Consider the following 26259-nt stretch of genomic DNA (forward strand, 5'->3'; position numbering starts at 1 on the left):
TCTCTAGCTCTTTTCTTTAGGTCTTCTTATTATGCTGAAACTCATTCTTTGATGGTAAGAAAACTTGGATCTACATGCTTCAGGACACAGACACTAGAAAAAGACAACATGAAAGCCTGACAAGGTTAAGGCACACCACTGGAGGTGAGCGCTCATGGACTGAGATCCAGTATCTACCCTGCATCAACTTCTCTGGGGGGTACTTTACACATTTAATATTTACATTTTACAGATTTATATTCTTTTCACAGTAATACATGGGCTCTATTACCATTTTACAGATTAAGAAACTGAGGCTCAAGGAGTAGCTACTCCACCCGGGTTTTGACATAATACGTTAGAGCTGAGGTTTATAGCCTTGCTGCCCCGCAAGTCTCTGAGAATTTGCACAGGAACCCTTGCTACTTGCTTGATTAGCTGAAAGGAAACAATCACACATGTTGATAATTGTATTTAGTGTGTCAGATATAGTCGGGGTGGATTTTTTTTCCCCAAATCAGATGGAAGTTTTTAACTGAGACCAGAAGTCCTTTGCTAATGATCCTGGTTCATAATCTTTCATAAACTTAAAACATGTTTATAGGACTTTAGAGGGTCATGAAAGCATGGAATCCTGCTTCTCCTCTGGTCTTTACAATGATTGTGTGATATAGACCAGGTATAATGGGTTATTTCCTTTTGACAATAATGGAAAAGAGTCTCGGAGACCTAATGTAACTTCACCCCAGTTACCAGTGAGAGGCTTTGCACTCAAACCACATTTTCTACTTCAGTATTTGCTCTTAGAACATCTGAGGGGCCCCGCATCCCTCTCAGAGTTACACTTTCTCAGATTCATAGCGGATTGTCTCTTGTTATCAATGTTGAGATTTACTATACCACATGATTTGAAATGTTATTAAAAAACAAAATGAAAAAAATGAGCTTAGGTTTTTATTACTGAAGATAATGTTCAGGATAACGAGTATCAAAAGTTAATAGAAAAAAAAAACCCAAAAATATCAAAGACAGAGATTGAATGATATGTTTTAAATAATTGAGCCTATTCTTTTACTAAAATAATTTTAGAATTGTTGTACTTATGATATGCTAGGCGCATCAAAATTAACTATTATTTAAAGGTAACAGAACTATAGCATATAAAACAGCCATACTAGGCTCCCAGGGAGAAATCTTCAGAAACTGTGAGGCCCGCATTCAGGGCTCTAGGGCCAGTCCCAGCTAAGGTGTGGGCCAAAACCCTGTGGTTTGTATCCCAAACATACACCTTTCCTAGGCAGGAATATCTGTGAGGACTGAGGAAGGTGTCATTAGTCCTTCCAGCAGGGAACAGCAGTGGGTGGGGCTGCTGGGGCCAGCTCCAGACATCTGAGGACCTAGGCTTTGTATTTTATTAGGAAACTCGCAGATAGTTCATGAATAGGTCACCTGGCCCTTGCCACTTGGGCCCCCAATCCCCACCTCATATACTCCTTGGCTCCTTGCCACAAGAGAATAAAGTGATTTTACAGAGTACTTTGAAAAATAGCTGTTGCTAACTGTGTAGAACGCTGGGGCGAGGGGCGAGGGGGGGTAAAATTTGCTGCCAACAAAGATGTGAGAGAAGACGATGAGGGGAAGTGAACAGCTTGCCCAGCAAGCAGAAGCCACGGTTCTGAACTCAAACTTCTCTCCAAGCCTTCTTTTCCCCTTTTTATCGAATACCCAGATGGTATGTCTTCTCTAAGTGAGCAGAGTTAGTTGAAGTCTATGCGGATGCTTTCGCCTGAGTCTTCTTGTCTGTTTTACTGCCTCTTCTCACAGGAAAGGCTTTACCCCAGTGCTTTGTGGGAGGATTACAATGAAGTCTTCACCTCTAAAATCCATTTGCATATCCCCCCTGCAGCTGGAGCACCAGTGCTGTTTGCAGAGCAGCCTTTGATCAGGCTCCTGGTTTTTCCTCCCTCTCTCCTCTGTCTCCCCTAGCTTTTACCCTGACTCCCTCTTGTAGCTCAGCATCTGTTAACCCTGCTGGCTGAGAGGATCCACTCTCTGTCTTCAGGTATTTGAATTCTGCTTTCCCAGAGGAAGGGAACAATGCTCAGCCTAGATAGTGCTTTGAACTACCAAGGCCTTAGCAAAAAACAGTCTTGCCTCTGTGTTTTCAAAGCACTCAGTCTACCCAAGGACCTAGTTTCCTTCTCTTGGATAAACACGGTGGCTTACAGAGACTCAATGTATCCACAAGATTTCCTTGATGAAGGGCTTTGCTCTGGACAGGCCCATAGGCCAAGCTCTAGCTGCTCCTGGAGGCCCTTCCTAGACTGGATGCTTACAGCAAGGAGCCTATCTTCTACATAAACACCAGTAACAATGCTCAGACCGGCTGCAGAGCAAGCAAGAGAAGATAGGGTTACTTCTTCAGTCTCCAGGCTGGGCAGTGCTTTCCAAACATGAGAAGTCCTTTAATTTTTGCTGTACTGGAACATAGCACTTTAAAGACCATGTTCCTGCAAGGATACCTTTACACACACACACACACACACACACACACACACACACACACACACACACATCTTTAAATCTGAAGCTATATCAGGGTCCTTTCAGCAAAATCTTGCTGGCGTATGCAATGGTGTCAGCGTTTGGAGGCTGATTATGGGATAGATCCCTGGTTGTGGCAGTCTCTAGATGGTCCATCCTTTTGTCTCAGCTCCAAACTTTGTCTCTGCAACTCCTCCCAATTCTAAGAAGGGACAAAGTGCCCACACTTTGGTCTTCATTCTTCTTCAGTTTCATGTGTTTTGCAAATTGTATCTTGTATCTTGGGTATTCTAAGTTTCTGGGCTAATATCCACTTATCAGTGAGTACATATCATGTGAGTTCTTTTGAGATTGTGTTACCTTACTCAGGATGATGCCCTCCAGGTCCATCCATTTGCCTAGGAATTTCATAAATTCATTCTTTTTAATAGATGAGTAGTACTCCATTGTGTAAATGTACCACATTTTCTATATCCATTCCTCTGTTGAGGGACATCTGGGTTCTTTCCAGCTTCTGGCTATTATAAATAAGGCTGCTATGAACATAGTGGAGCATGTGTCCTTCTTACCAGTTGGGACATCTTCTGGATATATGCCCAGGAGAGGTATTGCAGTATCCTCTGGTAGTACTATGTCCAATTTTCTGAGGAACCGCCAGACTGATTTCCAGAGTGGTTGTACCAGCTTACAATCCCACCAACAATGGAGGAGTGTTCCTCTTTCTCTACATCCTTGCCAGCATTGCTGTCACCTGAATTTTTGATCTTAGCCATTCTGACTGGTTCTCAGGGTTGTTTTGATTTGTGCTAGCAAGACTTTGCTGAAAGGACCCTGATATAGCTGTCTCTTGTGAGGCTATGCTGGTGCCTGGCAAACACAGAAATGGATGCTCACAGTCAGCTATTGGATGGTACACAGGGCCATCCAATGGAGGAGCTAGAGAAAGTACCCAAGGAGCTAAAGGGGTCTGCAACCCTATAGGTGGAACAACAATATGAACTAACCAGTACCCCCGGAGCTCGTGTCTATAACTGCATATGTAGCAGAAGATGGCCTAGTCAGCCATCATTGGGAGGAGAGGCCCCTTGGTCTTGCAAACTTTATATGCCTCAGTACAGGGGAACACCAGGGTCAAGAAGTGGGTGGGTAGGAAAGTGGGGGGAGAGGGTATGGGGGACTTTTGGGATAGCATTTGAAATGTAAATGAAGAAAATACCTAATTTTAAAAAAGAAAAAAATCTGAAGCTATAAAAAATGCTCAGTGCCTGCCATTGTGATGCTTAGCTTAAATTATCAGCTTGACACAATCCAGAATCCCTTGAGAAGAAAATCTCAATGAGAAATTGTCTACATCATTTTGGTCTGTAGTCATGTCTGTAGGTTGTTGTCTTAATTAAATTTATTGATATGGTAAGACCCAGCCCATTGAGGGCAACACCATTCCCTAGGCAAGGAATGAGCTGGACTTTTATCTAAGAGTGGAGAAATTGAGCTGAGAACTCAAGCAACTGATCATGAATATATGCTCTTGGATGTGGGTGTAAGCTCTTTGAAGTTCCTGCCTCGACTTCCCTGTAACAGTGGACTGTAACCAGCAATCATAAGCTGAAAGAAACTTTTTTATTTTTCTACTAAGTTGTTTTTTCCAGAGTGTTTTATCACAACAACAGAAGGGAAAGTAAGACAACTCAGACCCACTTCTCCTGGCTAAATTCCAGGTGGGATTCCATGAACCCCCACATAGAACACTCCATCCCCCATCCTTTACAGTCTGACCATTCACTTGCTGCACACCTGTCTGGGGACATTGTTCCTCCCTTAGGCCTTTATTGATTTAACCCAGCTACTCTAACACAGTTCTCCAAACTGGGTGGCCCCAAACCGGAGAATTTATTGTCTGAAGGCTGGAAGTCTGAAATGAAAGCGTCAGTTGGGTCTTGCTCCTTCTGAAATGGTGCCTCTTCTAGTTTCCAGTGTTTACCGGCAATGCTTGACACTTCTTGGTTTATAGACATGTCATTCCACTTTCTGCTTCTTTGTCACACAGCCATCCTCTCTCCCCATATGTCTCTAAGTATTTCCTTTGCTGTCAGATCTCAATTTGAGTTCTCCATCACTTGATTGCATCCATAAAGATCCAATATATAATTAAGGATGAAGTCTAGGCATGTGTGTGTGTGTGTGTGTGTGTGTGTGTCGGGGTAAGGACTTTCCTATTTCTTATAGAAGTGACACAGTTTTCCCAAGCTGAGAGGCTAATTCAGCTTCACTCAGACTCAACTTCAGCTGACCTAGCCACTCACCACCCAGTGAACACCCATAGGTGCTTTCTATCTTTTTCTGACCTGACCATCTTCCCTTTCTACAAAGCCTCCAGTCCCTGAACCATTACCCGCTCATCCATACTCCCATCCATCTGCTGAAACATACGAAAAATGTCTTTCATCTGCTCTTTTCTCCTCTAGGATCCACTCTATGATTCTTTTTTCAGCTAAATGCGATCTCTCTTTTCTATGCTCAGGGCTCCAAACTCATGTTAAGCATCCAATTGGGAAAAAAAATGATAGGTTCATACTATTGTCAATCACATGCTAAATATAGTATTTAAATGTCTTCTCTAGTAAAGGTCCTCATTTCTTTTGAGGAATAAGTGATTCTTGATTGGTTGGTTCATTGACTTATTGACTGATTTTCTGTGGGACCTCCTCTGAGAAGATGAAATCAGGCCCCTCCTATGGGAATGACACCTCATTCTCCATTTATTTCTCCCAGACCAGTCCTTTCAGACTGGTGTTTTGGGCTCTATATCTAGCTTTACATAGCTTAGCATGACTCCAGAATCCAATGGCTGGGGCTAAATCTCTATGGCCCACTTTGGGCTGTTCATACAGTGTTCCCAGATCCACACTGATTCATCTCTGCATCTATTTCTCCCAGTGTTCCCTTTGGCGCTTTCTTGGGACAGCTGTTTCTTCCTATTGGTACTCGCACAGAGGCTCCCTGCATCCCCACTCCCACATACTCTGCTGAACAAGACGAATGTCCACTTCAGGATGGTACCCTAGTTAGTTTCTCCTTGCCTTTGGGTTTCAGCCCGGGGAATTTCTCTTTAAGGATTCAGTGATACCTGCTTGATAGTCTCCATAATCATATCAAACCATTATAATTACATTATGAATTATATAATTATTTTATGTCTATTTTGTATGCAGGTGAATATGTGTAAGTGTGTGTGTATGTGCATTTTATGCTGGCTCACATGTACTGATGCATGTGCCTGCCTGTGTGTAGGCCAGGGAACAACTTTGAGTGCCATTCTCAAGAACACCATCCATACATTTTGACATTATTTAGACAAGAATGGCTGGAAATTGAGTCCTGGAGATCTTTCCATCTCTCCATCCATAGAAATGGAATGACAGATGTGTGTCAGCATGTATAGCCTTTTTATATGAATTCTGGGGATCGAACGTGGGTCCTCACGTTTGTGAGGCAAGCACGCTGTGCCTGAACCATCTCCCAGCCCCTCCTCTGATTTGGAATGGTACTTGTGGGCCTGTGTCAGAGCTGTGTTACCTGGTAGGCTTGAATATGCTACATGATGCATGCGTGTTAACTGGAGAGCACCTAAGAGAGGCTGCACTCCCATATGCTCACATGCATGTGAGGCCCTAGGTCTGCACACCAGGTTTTGCATACTCCATACCCACTGGCCCAGAGCAGAGAGGGGAGTCTGCATGAGAAACCTGACTAGCCCCTGGGTACTGGCTGGCTTGGGTTCTGAAATTCCATACTGATCCTGCCCCGGCTAATAATATACAGGGCCTGCTAAGAATAATTATGCTGAGTATTTCTCAAAAGGGCACTCCAGTCAGGTCCTGCTGTCCCTATCTGAGCATCTGCTGACAGAGTGACCCAGGGAGAGATCTGAAGAAGGAAGAGGCAAGAACTGCCCAGGGAAGAATGATTTGAGTGACAGAGCACAGAGCAGAATGACATTTGAATTATTCTTCCCCTCCGATTAATTAATGCCAGAGAAGAACTTCCAGGGGACCAGGGCTCAGGTTGATACTGCCTACAATTAAAGGGTCCCCCCCCCATCTTTTCTTTGGCTGTCGTCCTTCCTCTCCATTTTCCTACCTACTCGGGAGCCGGAGCGTATTCCCAAGCTGAGTGATTGAAAGGAGAGCTGGAAACCACTCAGAACGAGGCCTCACGAGGGAAGCCACCGGTCGGAACGGGAGGGGAAGTGTGACTTAGATGTAAAACCACCAGAAACAGGCAGGAGACACGGCTGTGCCACTGGACACAAAGCCACAGACACTGCTCTTCCTAAAGGATGCAGGCCATGGCCCAGGTTCTGTAATCTTCCTTTGTAACTCAGGGTGGCCTTGAACCTGTGCTCTGCCCGCCTCGGTCTCTGCTGTGCCCCCGGTGTTGGGATTAAAGGTATATGCCCCTATTCTGGACCAGAAACAACTTCTTTCAGAGCTACAATAACGTGCAGGCAGATGGAGATCTCTCCTGAAAAGCTCGCAGAAATGATTATCTTTGAGATGATTTTCTGGGTTTTTTTTCTGTGTCTTTTAAGTATTAAATATATTATGAGGGGAAAAAACTCCTAAGGACAACTACTAGAGTAGGCAAGCTCACTTCTTAGAAGTAATGAAAGAAAAATTAGGTTTTTAGCTTTAACTTTTATTTGTTTATCGTGTGTGTGTGTATGTGTATGTGCATATGTGTGTGTGCATGTGTATGTGTACAATAGAAATTAGAGCACAACTTGTGAAAGCTGGGTTTTTTTTTTTGTTTTTTTTTTTTCTGCCATGTAGGCTCCAGGGATTCAACTCAGGTCTTAGATAATTACCCACTGATCCATCTTGCCATCCCAGGTCTCAGTTATGTTGACAGAGCCACTAACACAACTGCAAAGATGAAGACTGCAGCTAAGACAATAATTCACAGGAATAATAGATAATTCAGGGGCAATAGTGAGCTGCTACTGCTGCTGCTGCTGCTGCTGCTGCTGCTGCTGCTGCTGCTGCTGCTGCTGCTGCCTGCTGCTGCCTGCTGCTGCCTGCTTGCCTGCCTGCCTGCCGCTGGCCACACTGTAACTGGATGACCAGCTCATCACAGAGGAGCAAGAACATCTGCAGAGCATGTTTGGGTTGTGCTATGACAGCAAGTGTCCCTGGTTCCATAGGGAAGATGGACTCCTGTGCTTCAGGCCCATCTAGTGCAGGGCATGAGTGTGATGCAGATGGAACTATTCTAGAAGGTGTAACATGTGAGCTGCCCAGGCAGTCAGTCAGTCAGTCAGTCAGTACAGGAAAAAGGGGGCAGCCACAGGGCAAGGGGGTACCCGAAAAAGCACCAAAAGAAGGACAGGGATCATGGAGGGATAAGAGCAGTGGGAAGATCATGCAGAAGACAGCTTCTGCCTCCTGCCCAGAGGAACAGATGCTCTGGGAACAGCTCCTCTTGACGTTCACAGATGGAGACAGAGACAGGGCAGATACCAGCTGACATAAGAAGAGAAGTCAAGGTGCAGGAGAAGGAAGGCCCAGGCTTGGAAGGAGGCAAGCTTTAGATGTGACAGAAACAAAGAATGTGGGAGGAGCAGCTGCTGGAGACCAGAGGAAGGAGAGCAAAGGCGCAGGGCAGAGAGAGCTCCGAAGCACTTGGAAGACTTTGTGCACTTCACGATGAAACAGGAAAGCCCTGGGGGAGTGGGACCTGCAGAAGGCAGACAGACGAATGACTGAGACTTCTTAGAGAGGCAGCCCAGGAGGGGTGCTCTAGGACAGGAACACTGACACTACTTTAGCAGAAGAAACCCACCTGAATACTAAGGAGGAAGACTGGACATTCTGGGACAGGTAGGGCCTATTTTGCACATCCAAAGAGAAGAAATGATGCTGAATAGGACAAAACTTTTGGTTCCCTTGGCATAAAGCCCCTACCGAGAAGTCTCTGGGATCCTGTTGGAATTCTGCACACCAACGTCAGCTGCAAAAGGGCAGAATTCAGATTTGGGGGAGCATATGAGACTTGAAACACAAAACATATGTCACAGGTGTGACACCTTTCCTGGGATGTGTGGGCTGTTTTGTAATGCCATAACATTAGACAGAAGTATCATGAGCCTATAATCTGTGAGGTCAGACACTGAGAACGGGTCTTTAACAGTGCACAGGACACACATCACAGAATGCAGACATACACCCACCAAGAACTAGCATGTGCAGACTGATCAGGTGTTCAGAGCCCAGTCTGTCTTGTTTTTCTTTTCGTCAAGACAGGCAGGAATATCAGTAGCTTCTCAGAACTCTCTCCTAGGTTAGTGAATTTATTGCAATCATAAGGAAGCACAAAGGAACAAATTTTATCTGTTCATTATTGTGGGAGCCTGTTGGGAAGAAAATGCTCCTGGGGCTAGAAATAGCAATTTAAAGTGGAGAACAAACACCCAGAGAAAAGGAGTAGGGTGGAAAAGAACGTCAGAGAGCCAGATGAAGGATGAGGGCCTGGGAGGAAAGACTAGAGAACTCTAATAGCTATTAATGAGGTCTTCACTTACAAAGAAACACCAGGTGAATTAGAAGATGATGATGCTAAAGGGGGCTTGGAGGGGCAGTGTGTGTGTGTGTGGGGGGGGTTAGTGTGGAGAGAGTGCTGTCTCCAGAACTGAAATTATGGGCAGGAAGCTGCAAGCTCCTCTTTTGATATGGGGGTGGATATGCTTCTAATAAATAAACCCTCCAAGGAATAACAACAAGTATAACTGAAGACAGACATGAATGAGGAAGAGGGGAGAAGAAGAAAGGAAGAAAGAAGGGAGGGTGGGAAGGAGAATGGGAGGAGATGGAGTTAAGAGGGAAGGGAAGAGTCCCTGAACTTTCTGGAAACCGAACAGCATAACGCTATATGTTTTTGTAGTTTTGCCTATGGACAGCATCAGTCTCCACAGTCTGCTTAATGCTAAAATTCTAGTGGGAAAAACCTCACCAATTTTCTGGTACCCAAGAGAGGGCAAGCAGGGTTGTAGCCATCAGAACTGCTAGGGAGGAAGGGGCCTGACCCTCTAGCTGCCCCTAAGTGCTGCCTGTATAAGACAGGCTAAAACTCTCAGGAACTGAGAGCTGAGAAGCAGATACAATCTGCAGTTCAACTATAATCAAGTTATCTCCTCACTCAATTACATCTATTGATGCTCTAGATCGTGTAACAGAAACTAGTCTCGACAGCATAAAATTCACAATGTCTATCATCCCAAATTTCTATATGTACAGAGAGCCAGGGAAATGTGGCTCATTTTCACGGGAAAGAATAATGAAAAGAAAGACTTCAAAGAAACCATTGTAGCCAGGTTCAATGATGTAAAGGAAAATTCCTTTAGTGAATGAAAAGATGAAACACCTTAACCAATAATCACAAAGCACAGAAACAAATTAATTAGGCTCCATGGCACTAAAGTATACAGATTTTTAAAAGTCTTGTTCTAGCAGGAGAAAAGGGAAGTAGAAATTTTTTTCAGAAATATGGTGGAAAGCATCCTGAGTATGTGAAAAACAGGGATGTACAGATTCAGGAAACTTAGAAAACCTTAATTGGGATAAACTTTAGGGAGAGGAAGCATTCCTAGGTACATCTTAGTGAGGGTTAGGAAACCAAACATGAGACGTGCTTGGACACCAGAGAACAATCTCTCTCTCTCTCTCTCTCTCTCTCTCTCTCTCTCTCTCTCTCTCTCTCTCTCTCTCTCTCTCTCTCTCTCTCTCTCTGTGTGTGTGTATGAATCTCAGATCACAGATCAGTCACCATGTACCCTAATTTTAGTCTAATGTCTCCTCACGATGTAAATCATGATATACAATCTTGTTATCAAACATCAGTTACATGATTCCCAGCCTTCTCTACAAAGTTACTTTGTTGGGTTTCTGTGTGTCTGCACGTATAGGCACACAGATGCACAGCATGTGAGGTCAGAGGCTAACTGCAAACATCTTCCTCTATCATCCTCTCTGCCTTATGCTCTTTGTTCTCACGGGGAGCTCGGATTCTGCAGCCTGGCTCTCCAGAATGTTCTGTTTGGTCATTCTTCCCCAGCACTGGGGTTTGAGTGTTTGCAGACACACACAGCTTTTACATGAGTGCTGGTGAGCAGACCCAGGTCTTCCTGTGTGTACAGCAAGTCCTTTAGCAACAGAGCCATCTCCTCAGCCCCTAAACTAGTATTTAGAAAGAGACTATTTAAAGCTAGGTAAAAAATCTGCTCCTCTCATCTGCTGATGTTTTCCATCATAAATAAACATTAATTGATAGCTGCCAATTAGCAGCTCTTTAATAATATTCCAATAATGACTTTCCTCAGTATAAGGAACCGTTCTCTTGTTCTATTAGTGTGAACTCAATAGCCTTATCCTATTTATCTTATTAGACAAGTTATGATCTGTTGCTGTCATTTTTGTATGGTATATTTTAGGGTTCAAATCACCTGAGATTTAGACATTAGAAGGTGCTTCAAGCTGAGTATTTTGAATTTTTTTGGCATACCCTCATCATTATTTGAGTGCTTTCTCACTTTTCGACACATACAGAGAAAGGTGTGCTGACTCGCTTCATTTTTCCTGCTGAGGCTCCGGAAGAGGCCATGTCTCTAATGAGCCCTGGTTACTTGAATTGGGGTAGATAAAAATAATCAAGACCCTTGCTGCAGGCAGGCCGCTGCTTCCAGTCATCCTAGACCTTATTTACTTGTCTGTCTCCCAGTTAACACAAATATGGCCGCCCCAGCTCAATGCCTCAACAACTCATGCCACCTTCCATGCTTCCCATGTGTGCTTCACTCTTCTAATAGCTCTTACTCTAACCAGGGTCCTCGTGAGTCACCCACCAGAGTGGTAAAGCCCTCGCATGTGGGTGTAGGTCTCCACTAGCTTAGGATATCTACCTTTGCTGGACCTGTCAAGGGCTGTTTTGGTGAAAGAACATAAAAAGAAAGCAAAGGAAGTTTGGAATTTGTTTTTGAATATATGAAAATAGAAGAATGGAAGAAATTCACAGGAAAAGGCAAGTGGAGGAGGGGAGCCAGATTATTTTTCTCAGAGGTAAATCTTATGTCTTTGGACCATGATACACACACACACACACACACACACACACACACATATCTTTCTACCCCTTGAATGGTTTTCTATCATCCCAATATTTTCTTCTTTTCCATGACCAGGATTGCTGGTTTCTTATCTAACATACTTGCCTGTCCCTCTTGCCACTACTCCTCTGCTTGTGTGGCCTAATGTGACATGGTCCTCTGGGGGAGAAGAATGCTAAACTCTGTGTGTCTCCAAAGTACTATGTTGAAGTCCTAATCCCCAGTGGAAAGATATTGAAGGCAAGCTCTTTGAAAATACCTATGTTTAGAATTAGACCACGAGGATGCAGACCCCAGAGTGGATTAATACCCATAGTACCTGAGCAGACATATGAGAGCACTCTCTATTTCTCTAGTGTAACACCAAGATATCCATAAGGACATAATTAAAAGGCGGTTGCTACCAAGAGCCTGAGCACAATATTATCTTGACTTCAGACACTCTAACTTTTTCAGTGGCTGGGGGCATTTCATCTCAGCAGCCTATGTTGACTAAAGCTGACTTATTCTTCACATCTGTTGAACACCATCATCTCCTCCTCTGGATTAATCCCCCAAGATGCTATCAGAGCACACTGTGTTGCTCACTGGTCTCTCTCTGCTCTAGCAGCAGGTAGCTGTGCCATCACTGAGTATATGTCTGATGAATGGCCATGCCATCAGTAGATTCTGTACATTGCATTGTGAAGCAGTAATATCTATTTTGATCCTGATTATATGCTTATGTGCTAGGGTATTGACACATAGAAGATGTTCAGTAAATGTTTATCATTTGAATAATTTCTTTGTATTTCCAAAGCATAATCTATTTGACCAGTAAATATGTTCATTGTTTCTATTTCTAGGAAAAGGCAAACAGAAGAAATGACATGAGAAATTGATGAGTCACATGACTCTACAACTGATGCCCCTGAAGACTCTGAGGTCCAGAGTCAACAGGCTTACCATATAGAAGAAGCATATAAAACCATGGCAGACAATCTAAGCAATATGTACAGAAAAATGATACAGGAAGTTCCCCCTAAGAAGCTTTTACTGTAAGGTATACTATAAGGTAGATGCACTGTTTATATTTGACTCCATCTCTACTTAAGTGACCCTGGACCACTTAAAGTGTTAGTCCTTTCAAAGGCAGACTAGTGCACTCAAAGACCAGCTGTGAATACAAATGCATGCGTGTGTGTATGTGTGTGTGTGTTTGTGTGTGTGTTGACCTTGACAAAAGGGGATTTTACATTTCACTTAAAAGAAAAAAATAATCTAAGACTATTTAAGAAAATGTTTTGAAGAGAAGAATGGAAGATAGCTTATTCCTCCTGAATAGGAAGACTTTCATTAAAATGCTGTTATATGATATATGCTCAAGTCATTATGGCTATATCAATAGGAAGTGATGCTGAATAAACAGATCAACAGACTCAGTTATAGGAAGACCTCAATGTCAAGGATGGCATAATATTTTGGAAATAAAGTATATACTGAACAAGTCAGCATGTTTACCTTGACAAAACTAAGCAAGAAGTAACTTTCCAATCAATATTTAAAAATATGTTCCAGAATATTCCTGGCATCTGTCAAGATAACAGAAAAATAAACAGCAGGCTCATTAGGAATAAAGTCCTACTGCACATAGCAAGAAGGGTGACTTTCCCAGACATGATGTAAGGAAAACCAACCGTTTTTACCAAGACCTAGATTGATTATAAAATCCTGATAAATACATGCATGCATACATAAACATATGAACACTCAAACAAACTCAGAGCAGTGATTGTATGTGAGTGTGTTTGGCCTACGAAGATTGACTAGAGGCAGGAGGCACATGGAGAAGCCTCCTGGGGTAAAGACTGGATTCTTTATCTTGCAGGAAGTTCGAGTGTTACAGCTATATACATCTGTTGAAATTCCAAATTTGCACTTCATATGTGCACACCACTGTGTGCAGAAACAAAAGTACATGTCAACAAAAGTGATGCCCAGAAAGAGAACCGGGTCAGAGTTCAATGGTGGCGCACAACGCAAGACACTCCTTCTGGGATCTACCAGGGGTATATATGGACATTCTAGGCCAAAGTCTGTAAGGTTCTAAGTTATGTCTGAAGTTTTTCTGAAATAAACTTGTGGGAAAGTAATTTCAGATGTGTTAAGTCTTTACATATAGGACAAACACCAACATAATGCAATGGTACTTAAGACTCTGAGAAACATTTCAGAATTTTGCGTGAGGAGAACTTTAAAAGCAAATCAGAATCCCAGGAAGATGTAGAAGAAACAATAGACATTTTTGACTAAATCTCAATGACGTCACAAGCCAAGTGACATTGCATCAGTTGTATCTACAACAGGTGGGCACCTAACTGTATCATATACAATAAGGGGCTAACATTCCCAACACAAATACGGACCAGCTATGCAATGGGGGGAAAATCGGGAAAAGATACAGTGGAAGAGAGAAAGATAAGATCTGGCAATTATATAAAAATGCAAATTGAGATAACACAAGGTGCCCACATTTTACTATTGAATTAGCATAATTTCAAAGACTGTTGACCTCCATTGCTGCTGAGGATGCTACGTGTCAGACACACTCCCAGGAGAGTATAAATATTCAATAAGCATTGGAAAGCCAATCTGGAAATAAAAAAATAAAGTTCCATGGGGAGCACAGGAACTCAGAGAAATGAGCATAGTGTGGTCAAAGAGAAACGTGAAAGGAACCACATCTAATTTAACAAGGATGCTTCCAGGCAGTGGCTGGACACTCTGGCCCGAGTGGCAAATCCAGCTGGTCTCTGTTTGTAGCCCCAGAGCTCACAACAATGTCTATCGCTTTTCAAAGGGTCACACTGCAACTGGTTACATCATTCTTTACATAATTCTCCATTTTGCCTCTTGGCCAACAAAGCCTAAAATACTAGTCAGATGACTCTTTAACAGAAAAGTTTACAGACTCCTACCATGGGGGAGTCGCCATTCACTAAATATTTTGTGTTATTGCTTCTCTGTATTATGTGAATCTGTCCATTTCATTTTTTTGAAGCTTAAAGTAGATAGGGAGGCAGTAAAAGATATTGTTGAGTCATGAATGTAAGTGGAAAACAAAGATGCTAGCTAGACAACCACGATAGCAGTCTAGGCCAAAGAGAATGCAGCCTTATAAGGTCAGGGACAGTGGAGGAAGAGTGGGGATAGGTTTCTTAGGAGTCACCATCAGGATGGCATGTTGAGGCACAGGGAGAAATCAATGGTGACTCTTCTATTTTAGCCTCTAGTTAAATGGTGCCAGCTATGGAGATGGTGAGATGGGGCAGCTACACTGGAGAGGAAAGCCGGAAGTCTATTTTGAGTGTATTATGGTTCCAAGAGGGATTGTGTGAAGGAAGCAGTGGGATAGAGATTAGAACTGCTCAGGATGTGGAGGGGGAGGCTGAGAGAAGATCAGGACTCAGAATGGAACTGGTACTTAAAGGCCCCTGGAAGCAAGATAGGAAACTGAACTGGATTCTGATGACGCAATGCTCAGTTCAACTGGCAACCAGAAGCCTCCTTCCTTATGAAAGACATTGCTGCTGCTACTCTTTCCATTTGGATTCTCCATATTCATCTGTTCCAAACCGCTCTTGCCACTGGCTACGGAGCACAGTGGCTTCCAAGTAGACAGCAGCTCCTTCTGATGAGCTGGGGTCAAATCTTTACCTGGACACTGACTGCTGTTATTCCTACTGAAAGGATGGGGTGCCCAGTATCTGGCACCCTAAGTAGAGAAAAAGCTCAGCTACGGGTCCAAAGATCAGCCATCACTGATTCATGCCATGATTTCCCTGAATAGACTAAGGACTCACCAAGGAGCTGGTGTAGGTGGGGTCTGAGGTGTCATCCTGGAGGTAGCGAGAGAGGCCAAAGTCAGAAACTTTGCACACCAGGTTGCTGTTGACCAGAATGTTTCTAGCAGCCAGGTCCCGATGCACATAATTCATCTCAGATAGGTACTTCATGCCAGCAGCGATACCCCTCAGCATCCCCACAAGCTGGATCACGGTGAACTGTCCATCATTTTGCTGTGATAAGACAAAGAGGAGATCAGGATCAAGATGGGCTTCAGTGGCTAATCGGGAGCCTAGACAGCATGGCCGACGGCTTGTCAGCCCTCTGTCAGCACCCAGCATTCAGCTCTCCGTTGCTTCTTCCCACTCCTCCCTCCTCCTCATCTCTTCCCTTGAATGCTCTGCTCTCTCCTTGCCAAGCCCTGTCGATTTCATCTCCAAATTACATCTCAAAGCCTTCCACTCCTTTCCCTTTCCACTGCCACCATTCCAAACAAGTCATCGCCATCCATCACCTGTAACAGCCTCCTGCACCTGCACCCCTACAATCCATTCTCTCCATGGCAGCCAGGGCCATCTCTTCAACACATAAATCAGGCCATGTCACTCCCTGGCTTAAACTCTTTAATAGCTTCCAGTTGCATTAAGGGAAATCTCCCAACTCCTCAGTACAGCTCAGGAGACCCTAAGGACTAGCTACTGCCTTGCCTTAGGCTCTAGAGTCACAGGGACTAGAGCACTCTATGTTCTTTCCAAGGTAAGTCCAACTTGCCCCAGAATTTCTTAAGTACTATTTCTTCTGTTCCTTTTTTTCTAAGCCCATCCTTATGTGCCCTTTGCTTTCTACTTAAATCCCCTTCCTCAAAGATGATGTCCTTAGGACCCCCTCCCTCCAATGTAATTAGCATTCTCTGAACACTGTTTTCAAATGTCTTACCATATTACCTTGTACATCACAACTTTGAACTTTGTGGCTGTGTGTATAGCACAACCTTCTGACTGTCCTTTGACTCTAACTCTTTGAGCACAAGAACCCCCATCTCTAGAGGTCCCCATAATATTTTAAGTGATGAAAACTTTAACAGAGAATAGAAGGAGGGGGTGCTCAACACCTTAAAAAGCACAAATAATTGAATGACCAGCATATCTTGCTATTTCCCAAACTCTCAGGCATCTTTGTATTTTCTGAGCTGTCAAGCTTTGCTTTGGGTAACCATGTTCACCTCACTGGGGTCAGTGGGGGGGGCTAAAGCTCACACTCTGGGTCTGGTACCTGGAACCCTGCTAGTGACCCTCACTGTGCCAGGCTACATTATTGCTTTCTCCCATCACTGGTGGACTCAGTTCCAAGCACAGATGTCTTTCCTATCAGATAGATTTTCATCAAATAGAATGTGCCTTCTTTTTGCTACATACAACCTCAGCATCTTGCCTCTGCAAACAGTGGTTAAATAGGTGGGCCCTGAGCCATGCTGCCAAGAAATTTCCTTACCATATAGTTGAGTCTTAGTGCTTCCCCAAAGGGTTTTATTCTATATTAATCAGAGCCTACCCTATACATGGAAATGTTGCAACTGGAAGAAAAGTGAAAGGTGGCAGGGTACCTGAGGTCTAGTCTAGTTACTGTTGAACATAGTTATGGGCAAGCCACATTCTCTGCCTTAGAAGTCCATGTGAGAAATACAGAAATCATAAGCAGTGTGAGGAGCCCACATTTTATTGAACATCTACTGGAGAGATTGCATAACACACCCACATCTCTTATCTCCTTTCAACATGGATGGGTGTGCCATTTTGCATGTGCTACAAGGGCTGTCCCTTCTCTAGAATCCATCAGTAGCCAGTGATTCCATGGAGGAGTATGAACTGGTGTTGCCAGCTTGATACAGACCTAGACCCAAGAGGGAATCTCAACTGATTAATTGCCTCCATCAGATTGATCTGTGGGCATGATTGTGAGTCTTTTCTTGATCAATGATTAATTTGGTCAGGGCCCAGTCCACTGTGGGTTGTGTCCCCACTGGACAGGTGGTCCTGGGTAGGAGAAGAAAAAATGCTGAGAAAGCCATGGGGAGCAAGCCAAGAAGCCAGGTCCCTGCTTCCACTCCTGCTTCCGTTCTTGCCTGGATTCCCTCTATGAAGGACTGTGACATTTGAAATGAAACAAACCCTTCCTCCCTAAGTTGCTTTTGGTCAATGTGTTAGCACAGCAACAGAGAAGCAAAGTAGGACACACCCTGTGGGCCAGGCTGCCCTTGACTGGCTTCCTAACCACCTCCCGACCCTCCAAGAATGCTTTGTCTGTGGCATTTTCTTCTAAGGACAGAAAATATAAGTGCCACGTTGGTTTGTGGAAAGACTGATGGATTTGTCCATCTGTGAAGGATGAATGTCCCAGGGATGATTCAAATCCTCCTCTGGAGGGAACTTCCATCAGCACCTTCTACCGAAGCCAGCCAGTCCCGCAGGAGTACCCAGCCCTTTTCCCGAGCACTTTGCTGGGAGATTTGCCCTTCAGAATGTCCCCATGCAACTTCTATAGATTCTGAAGCTGCACCCCAGCTTCAACTCACACAGGCTGGATTTTATTCAAATGCTATTTTTCTTATTTCTTCTTCATATGTGTAGGTGACATTATAATGAAAAATTGGTATCCCACTAAAGCTCTCACTCACTCTGGAGAGGAACAGTGTGCTTACCCACAATGAAAAAGGTGTGGGCACGCATATAGAGTGATGTCTGAAGTTTTGCTAAAGTTTGCTGCAGTATTCCTGGTTTTGTTTAATATTTAGACCAGGTATCGCTATAGCTTCTGGGGTGAACAGAGGCCAGAAGTGGCTAAACATGTGGTGTCTGGATCCAAATAGATGCAGATTGGACCCAGTCTCTGCTGTTCATTGGCCTGAGCACCTGATTTAGCCTACAGAGTGGTGATTCCCATAGCTAAATATTAAGAGCCCAGTGTCCTCTCTTCCTGGACTCTGTGGAGGTTCAACGTGATCAAAGGTTAGAAGTCTTCATTTGGGGCTTTGTGCTGCCCTGATGTCATCAGTGATCATGGTACCCAAGAGCCAGACTGTCCCTTCCTCCCAGTCATCTCTTCTATGGACCTCAAATGCTCCTGTTGAGGGAATCTGGGGTCCAGTTCTAGGTTCCTGGTGTTTTTCTGAATGTGTGAAAGCCACTCTCTGGCCATTGCTCTTGGAAAGCCCAGTCCAATGGGCGTTCTGAGTTCAATGTAGAATGGGTCAGCAGGGTAGAGGAACCCAGCTGCCTACCAACTGATATTAGTGAATGAAGAAGACTTGATGACAGACACTTGGAATTGGAATCAGTTCACAAATACCGGTGTCTTCAATTACTTGACTTTCAAATGGAAAAATAATACTTCCCGGAATATGATCAGAGCCTTCAAACTGTCCCTGGGCAGAAGAAAAGGCAGACAATATTGTATTGTTTTCACAGCGAAGATAAAGAAAGTCCAGAGGGTTTACGTGATCGGCCTTAAATCACTCTGTGTGGGTTTGAGTTATAACACAAGTCTAAATCCGGAGTGGCAAATTACTTCTCTGCTGACATTCCATCTCTGATCCTCTGGTAATGGCTGCCTTCGGTGGTGTGTGGAAGAGACGGCTGCATAAGCTTCACAGGGAGAAAAGCCACCTGTGACTAATGATGCTGCTGTTATCTGGTCTTTGAACTTCTGTCCCATGCCTCGTCCTCTGGAATATGCTGACTCTGCAATGGGCAAGTTTCCTTAGGAGCTCGCTGCAGGGTAAGCATATCTCTATAGGAAGGGTCCTGACTCTGAATTTACTATCTTGATGAAAACCTAAAGATATAAACATGCTACACTTCCTCCCGATGCGTTCAACTGTTTCTTGCTCAATCCACTCATATGGCGCCTGTATGGAGATCAAAGGACATCTTGATTCTCTCCACTATGTGGTTTCTGGGACTTGAACTCAAGTAGTCAGGCTGGGGACAAACTCCTTTACCCACTGAGCCAAACCATGGGCCCTGGAAAATTGTTTTGAGAGACAAACATTATCCCTTAAATTATATAGGATGGCTGTCCACGGGCTTTGTAATTGCAGAGATAAGGACACCAGCATAGAAAATAAGCAAAACAGAGCGACCAACCACCTGGTTTCTCTCGGCGACTTTGAGAAGCAACTGGGCTTCATGCCGCGCCCCCATGGGGGGAAAAAACATGGTACAGCAGACCTGGATGGAGTGATTTAAAACTTTCTTCTCCTTCTCAAGTGCTTTCTACTGAAATTGCTTTCCAGCAAATGCATGGAGCCACTTGGCGGCTCTCATATCAGACAGGGAGGATTTAGGTATTTCCACTTTCATTGACAAATCCACTTCAGGAAATGAAACCCTTATTTGATTTGTTTGAAGAGAATGAATCATAGATTTTTTTTAAACTAAAAGAGAACTTTTAAGCCCATCCAGCTCGATGCCTTTAGTTTATAGATTGGAAAATTGAGTTAACTCCAGGCCACAGGGTGACTCATAGCTGGAGCCAAGTCAGTCTCAGGACTTCCAATTTGATATTCTTTCCCTAGCTGCTTCCTTCTAGCTTAGATCCATGGAGGAGCTCCCCTGATGAGAACTGCCCCATTTGACACCAATCAGTGACTTCCAAGAGTCTTACAGAAATGACCATCGAGGAGTGAACCAACGGTGACCACGAGGAGCTTTTGACCATACATGGATCTGAGCTTCAGAAATGGTTTTGAAGCTTAGAGAAGAGCCACCAGTTGGGTGCCATTAGATCTTGGGACTAAGAAGAAAATATTCAATAATCAACTGGGCAATGCAAAACTCTTCCATTTGAAACAATTAGCAACAAGGAACCACCTCCTGGGTATTTCCAATCCTTCCAGAAGACAGGAATTTTAAGTCCTTCAAAGACAGGAATGGAGAGCGGATGAAAGGAGATGCAGAACTCTGAGGCCCTGACCCAAGGCCAGAGTGAATAGAGAGCCCTCTCAAAGCTGCTAAGTCCAGGACTGTCGGAAAGGGAACAGTTGTACGGTTTAAGAACTAACTCTTTTCCTTTCTTTCTTGAATGGTGGTCCTAAAATTATCCTCCTTCCCAGAAGATGGACCCTGTAGAACTGAACTGATGACCTATTTTTTCAATTTTATCAAGCAGCAGATACATCAATTAATGTTGCTATGCTCCAGGGTTCAGTAGTAAGACTGAAATTAGATTTATAGATTACCTGCCTTCACGAGGTGCAAGCAGTCAGAAACGCTTCGTTTCCCTGCTGCTCTTGGCTCTGCCTGCTCTTGCCACCCTTTCTGGCTGTGCCCTCACCTCTGTTTTTCTGTGTTCCTCTCTTGCCCCTAAGGTTCCTCCCACTGTGCATACATACAGCCTCATTATCATGAACGAACCCCAAGTCTATGTGTCCTGGGCCCCAGGTGGAAAATGCTCTGTCTGGGAGGAGTCACAGGATGGGACTTTGATTTTCATAGTCTCCTGGAGGATGTATCACCCTGCCCTATAAGTGACCTGGGGACAGACTCTGATTACATTCTTCCAACCATGTGGTGACTTTCTCTGGGGAAGAATCAAGCAGCACAGAGGAAACGAGCCCAGACAGGGTCTTGAGGCTGGCCCAGGTGATGCTTGCCTTCTAGATACCTTCATTGCCTTCACGAGGTCTCTGATCATCAATGCTTGCTCCTGGAAAAGCACAGTGTATGCCTCACTTTCCTGTGTCTACCAAGACAGTGTGTCTCAGGGTGATTAGTTATAAAGCATTAGAGCTGCATTTCTTCTATTGCATAGGCCCAGTAGTCAGTGTATGCTTTGCCAGAGCAGTCAACCAATTAATGTTTCAGTATTAGTGGATGGTTCTTTGATCAGTAACCATAGCTGTTGACTGTATGTAGGGACTTGCTTCGCCTGCTTGCCGAAAGTCCTCATTCCAAAGGTGATGGCCATTCTTTGATGCTGTTCCCTCTGCTCTCAGAATCACTAGATGTCTCCCTCCCTGACACTCTTGGTCAGGTGTGACTCCCAGTCTAGGTTGGGCTACCATCCATTCTCCATATGCATCTGTGATTTCCCATAAGAAAGTGGCTCCATTGCAAACACAGCCTCATGAGCATGAGTTCTGACACTCAACTAGAATGCTTCCAGTTACATACACGGCTGCTGCAGGGTAGACTGACAGTCACCGTTCTGCACAGATCCAGGAAAGATTTCTTGGTACCTGTGGGAGTCTATCAGATGCCTCTTTAGATGGCAGGAGGCTCAGGAATTTTCTAGAAGATGGCAACCTGTTTTCTTTCTGACCGGCCAACTGAAGAGAACGGGCTGGAGGCTGGCTATGCTGGTGAAAGACAGCAATGGCCACAGACCATCTCCTCAGTCTCAGTAATTCATGGAGATATCTGGGACCATTCTTTGCTTCCACCATCTTATTCAACCTTAAGCATTTGCTGAGGCCCTCCCTGTACCACCCTTGCTCTGAGGAGACATCAGACAATGCTTTGTTCCTCTCTTTTTAAAAGTATATTTTAAAATCTTCAATATGCTTTAATTACAATATAAGTATATCACCCCTCCCTGCATTCCTTACTCTTTCTCAAGCTCTTGGATCTTTGGCTCAGAGAACATAGTGGAAGAACTGACGGACAGAAAGAGTACATGAGCCTGAATACCAGGAAATCTTCAGTGAAACTGCCTCTCTTAGAAATGGCTGCATAAATAAGACACAAAACAAACCCCAACAATATCAGGAGATGCGCTAACAAGGAAGAAGGAATGTCTCATGGTGGCAGGGAGGGAGTTCCACCCCTACACTGAAAGCTATAGGCAACTAATGACGGCTGAGAGAGGGATGATCGAGGATTGGCCTCTCTCGGGAATGAGGCATCCTGATTGGTTACCCAGTACAAAGTTGTTCTTTCCGATTAAGAACAAACCTCTGCTAACCTTGCCAAAGTTAAAACCTGCCCACATGTGACCAGCCAGTCCCGAAGGCAGATTATCCCCACAGGACCCTTCTCCCCAAGACCTTTCCCCTCTATCCAGCAGTATTAACCCCCCACAACCCTGTGGCTCTTACCCGGAGGAAAGAGTCTAAAGCGCCGTTCTCCATGAACTCCGTAATGATCATGACAGGCCGGCTCTTGGTGACGACACCCTCCAGGCGAATGATGTTGGGATGGTCAAACTGGCCCATGATGCTCGCCTCGCTCAGAAAATCCCGACGCTGTTTCTCTGAGTACCCAGCCTTCAGGGTCTTGATGGCCACATAGATTTCCCTCTTGCCTGGCAGCTTCAAACGGCCCTTGTACACCTCGCCAAACTCCCCTGAAATGGCAAGCATGCAATTAGGCTGCTCATCCTTCCCAATCCGTGGGACCACAAGGGGAGGCATCTTACCAAGAGCAACGGTGCTCAAGGTAGGCTTGTGATTTGAGTGAAGAGATGGAAATTAGATTTGTTCTACGCAACTGTGATGTCTAGGCTGTAATCAGTTCGTAGGAAACACAGAAGGAACACTAAAGCACACTCCTCACGTCCGTCCTTAGAAATAGTTTGAGTAGTTGAAGTGTAATTTTAGAACATATCCAAGTTTGGGTTTTGTCCTGCCCTTAATAGTGTGTGTGTGTGTGTGTGTGTGTGTGTGTGTGTACAAGTATCTTGGGGATGGAGGCTATGAGGTACTTAGGTTGATGCTCCCACATTAAAGTGAACATATCAGTAGCTAGTCTGTCCTCTGGTGGAAAGCAGATCCTGAAAAGTTAGGAAAGGAACAGGTTTATCCCTGAAAGATAAAAGGGGGAGGAAGCAGGATCGGGATGGAGAGCCCCAGATCACAGCAAACTTATCCCAAGCCGACCTGATAAACTCTCAGGCAGCCTTGCGGGGAATAAAGAGTTCCTGTTCTCAAAATAGCTAGCCCCTAGTATCCTGCTGGGTTCAGCCACTGGCTGGGGGCCTCATGCAGGAGCTGGACCTCTGCAGGAGACTGGAGTCAGATTCAGGGGCTGCTGCAGCTTGAAGCCTGGCAGCTGAACAGTAACATATTCCACCAAGCAGGCACAGGCTGAACATCTCCATGGGTGTACAGCAGGATTTCACCATATTTTTTTTTTTTTTTTGCAGTAAAATCACTACGAGTAAAAACAATTTTGATGACACCATTTCATAGCTGTCTAAAAGAGAAAAAGTCTGTTGAGTCCTGCTTAATGGGCTTTCAAAAGTTATTTGATGATGTCTCCTGGTTTTGTTGCTTCTAGTTTTTTCATGGGAGGTAGTAGTTAAGTGTCTCCTCGCAAGGGCTTCACTGAAATGCATGTCAGAGGCCTGTCAGGAGAAACAGGGGCTTCTGCTGGGCAAACTTTTGTTTTGTGTTTTGTTTTTTTTTCACCTTAAGCTTCTAAAAGAAAATGATAGAGCAGACTGCGAACAATCAGATAGACCACCGGCCACATCAGGAAGACTGCTAGCATGCTTCCGGTGCTTCAGCCTGGACTTCCTGTTGCTTTCTGCTACAGAAGAACACCGGAAGAGAGCTATGCAGAAGGACTTTTATGCAAAACTGCTCTGAATTCTACTGAACATGGCAGAACATGGGGCTGGAGGAGAGGCTGGCCTTAAGCACCATTAAGAAGATTTCATCCCAGCCTAATGCTCAGAGAGCTATCATTTGTAGCGTTGGCTTTGACATTGAATCATACGCTGCTTTGGTGAATTGCTTGAGGTCAGACTGAGGCTCTCTCATGTTTGGAGCTTGCACACCTGCTGGGTACCTGGTGCGTGGCTGGCATGCCAATGAAAGTCAGTGTGCCATATGTATTGTTATCTGTTTGGACTCTGCCTTGCCCACATTCAGGTCATAAAGTGTTGAGAACCTGACACTGTGTCACCCAAAAGAAGCCAAAGTTCTGACACTTTAAGTTGTACATAAAGGAATGCTCGTGGGGGTTGACAGCATGGCTTAGCTGCTAAAGAGCCTAGGAGGTGGCTCAAACTTGAGAGTCTCAGTTCAGATCACCAGCACAGACATAAGAAAAAAAAATGCTATGGTGGCACATGCCTGCAGAAGTGCTGGGGTTGTGGTGAGCTACAGGTTTGCCAAGACCCTGTCTCAAAATGTAAGGGACAAACAGTCAATAAAGATACTCAGCCTCAATCTCTGATCTCCAGACACATACATAAAAGTGAACAGACAACCCACACATACACATGTGTACACCCCAGCCACACATAAGTATGCTTGCCACAGCAGTAGATGAATACTGAATGCCCATGTCAAGGAATTCTGGGAAAACCTCATGTCCATCTCAGGGAAGGCCTAGAAATATTGAAAGCAACAAATGAGTGATTCGTGTTGACTGAAAGATGTTCATGTATGGTAAGTGAGGGCGAGAAGGAAAACACATCACAGAACATCACTTGCTGTGTATGCCCATATAGGATGCATGTCAATAAAAAGGGAAATGATGAAACATACATATCAAATGTATTTTTAACATCAACTTACTTTTTAAAAATGGTTCTAAGAGAAGGATGGAGATGGGACATGGGAAAAGAGATTAGTTAACTGAGTTTAGTTAATTTTATGTTGAGTTGCTATAATAAGTATAGCTTGTGTAGTTAAAATGCTGAAAATTTAAAGTCAAGTACTAAACAAAACCTGCCACATATATGTGTCTATCTATATACATATACATATACATATACATATACATATACATATACATATACATATACATGTACATGTACATATACATATACGTGTGTATGTATGTACAAATGTATGTGTCTCTCATATACATATACATATACATATATACACATACACATACACATACACATACACATACACATATACATATACATATACATATACATATACATATACGTGTGTATGTATGTACAAATGTATGTGTCTCTCTACATATACATCATATACATATACATATACATATACATATACATATACATATACATATACATATACATATACATATACATATACATATACATATACATATACATATACATATACGTGTGTATGTATGTAGTAATGTATGTGTCTCTCTACATATACATCATATACATATACATATACATATACATATACATATACATATACATATACATATACATATACATATACATATACATATACATATACATATACATATACATATACATACACAGGTATAACATGCATATATAGTAGAATACATCCTTCTGATAACCTACTATTTAGTGACTATGAATACAAATGATATGTTCAATAAATATGCTAGTTGAATAATATTGTTAGTATTTCCTCTTGTTGCCACAGTGAGTTCTAATTTCCTATAGGAGAACGATAGAGTTGAGAGTTTAGGGGAAGGGCATACAACTACTCCTTCTGGGTGGAGATAGCTCACAAATATTTCTCTATTGGCTGTCTACTATGGCATGCTTCATTCTGTCAAACCACCATGACCTTCCTGCAAATAAAAAAAATCCATTTTGCTAATAAGTAAATTAGCCAGGAGACACCAAAAGCATGTTCCCGAGCCAGACAGCTGAATGTCAGTCAGGGCTCTGGCCACACCCACTTCATTTCTTACTATTTGCCACTGGATAAAAAGTAACAATTCAGAGATCACCCTGGCTAATCCACCCTACAGCTTCAAGCAATCCTGTCCTATGCAGTGACTATCCCAGCAAGTCTGCATTTGGGTAAGCATTTGGAAATAGAGTTTCTTTCTGTCTTC

The 26259-nt window shown here is 43.7% G+C and overlaps 1 protein-coding gene across 1 annotated transcript in view; it reads right to left on the reverse strand.

Moving 5' to 3' along the window:
• Ephb1 (EPH receptor B1) overlaps positions 1 to 26259 on the reverse strand; it is a 442703-nt gene that overhangs the window by 26498 nt on the left and 389946 nt on the right. The window contains exons 11-12 of the mRNA XM_021171331.3: positions 22599 to 22846; positions 15523 to 15738 (exon numbers count right to left, since the gene is read on the reverse strand). Of these exons, the coding sequence (XP_021026990.1) occupies positions 15523 to 15738; positions 22599 to 22846 (464 nt within the window). The remainder of the gene's footprint in view (positions 1 to 15522; positions 15739 to 22598; positions 22847 to 26259) is intronic.

Source organism: Mus caroli, unplaced genomic scaffold (assembly GCF_978045245.1).
Source record: "Mus caroli unplaced genomic scaffold, Mus_caroli_1 scaffold_11, whole genome shotgun sequence".
In the NCBI taxonomy this organism is placed as follows: domain Eukaryota; kingdom Metazoa; phylum Chordata; class Mammalia; order Rodentia; family Muridae; genus Mus; species Mus caroli.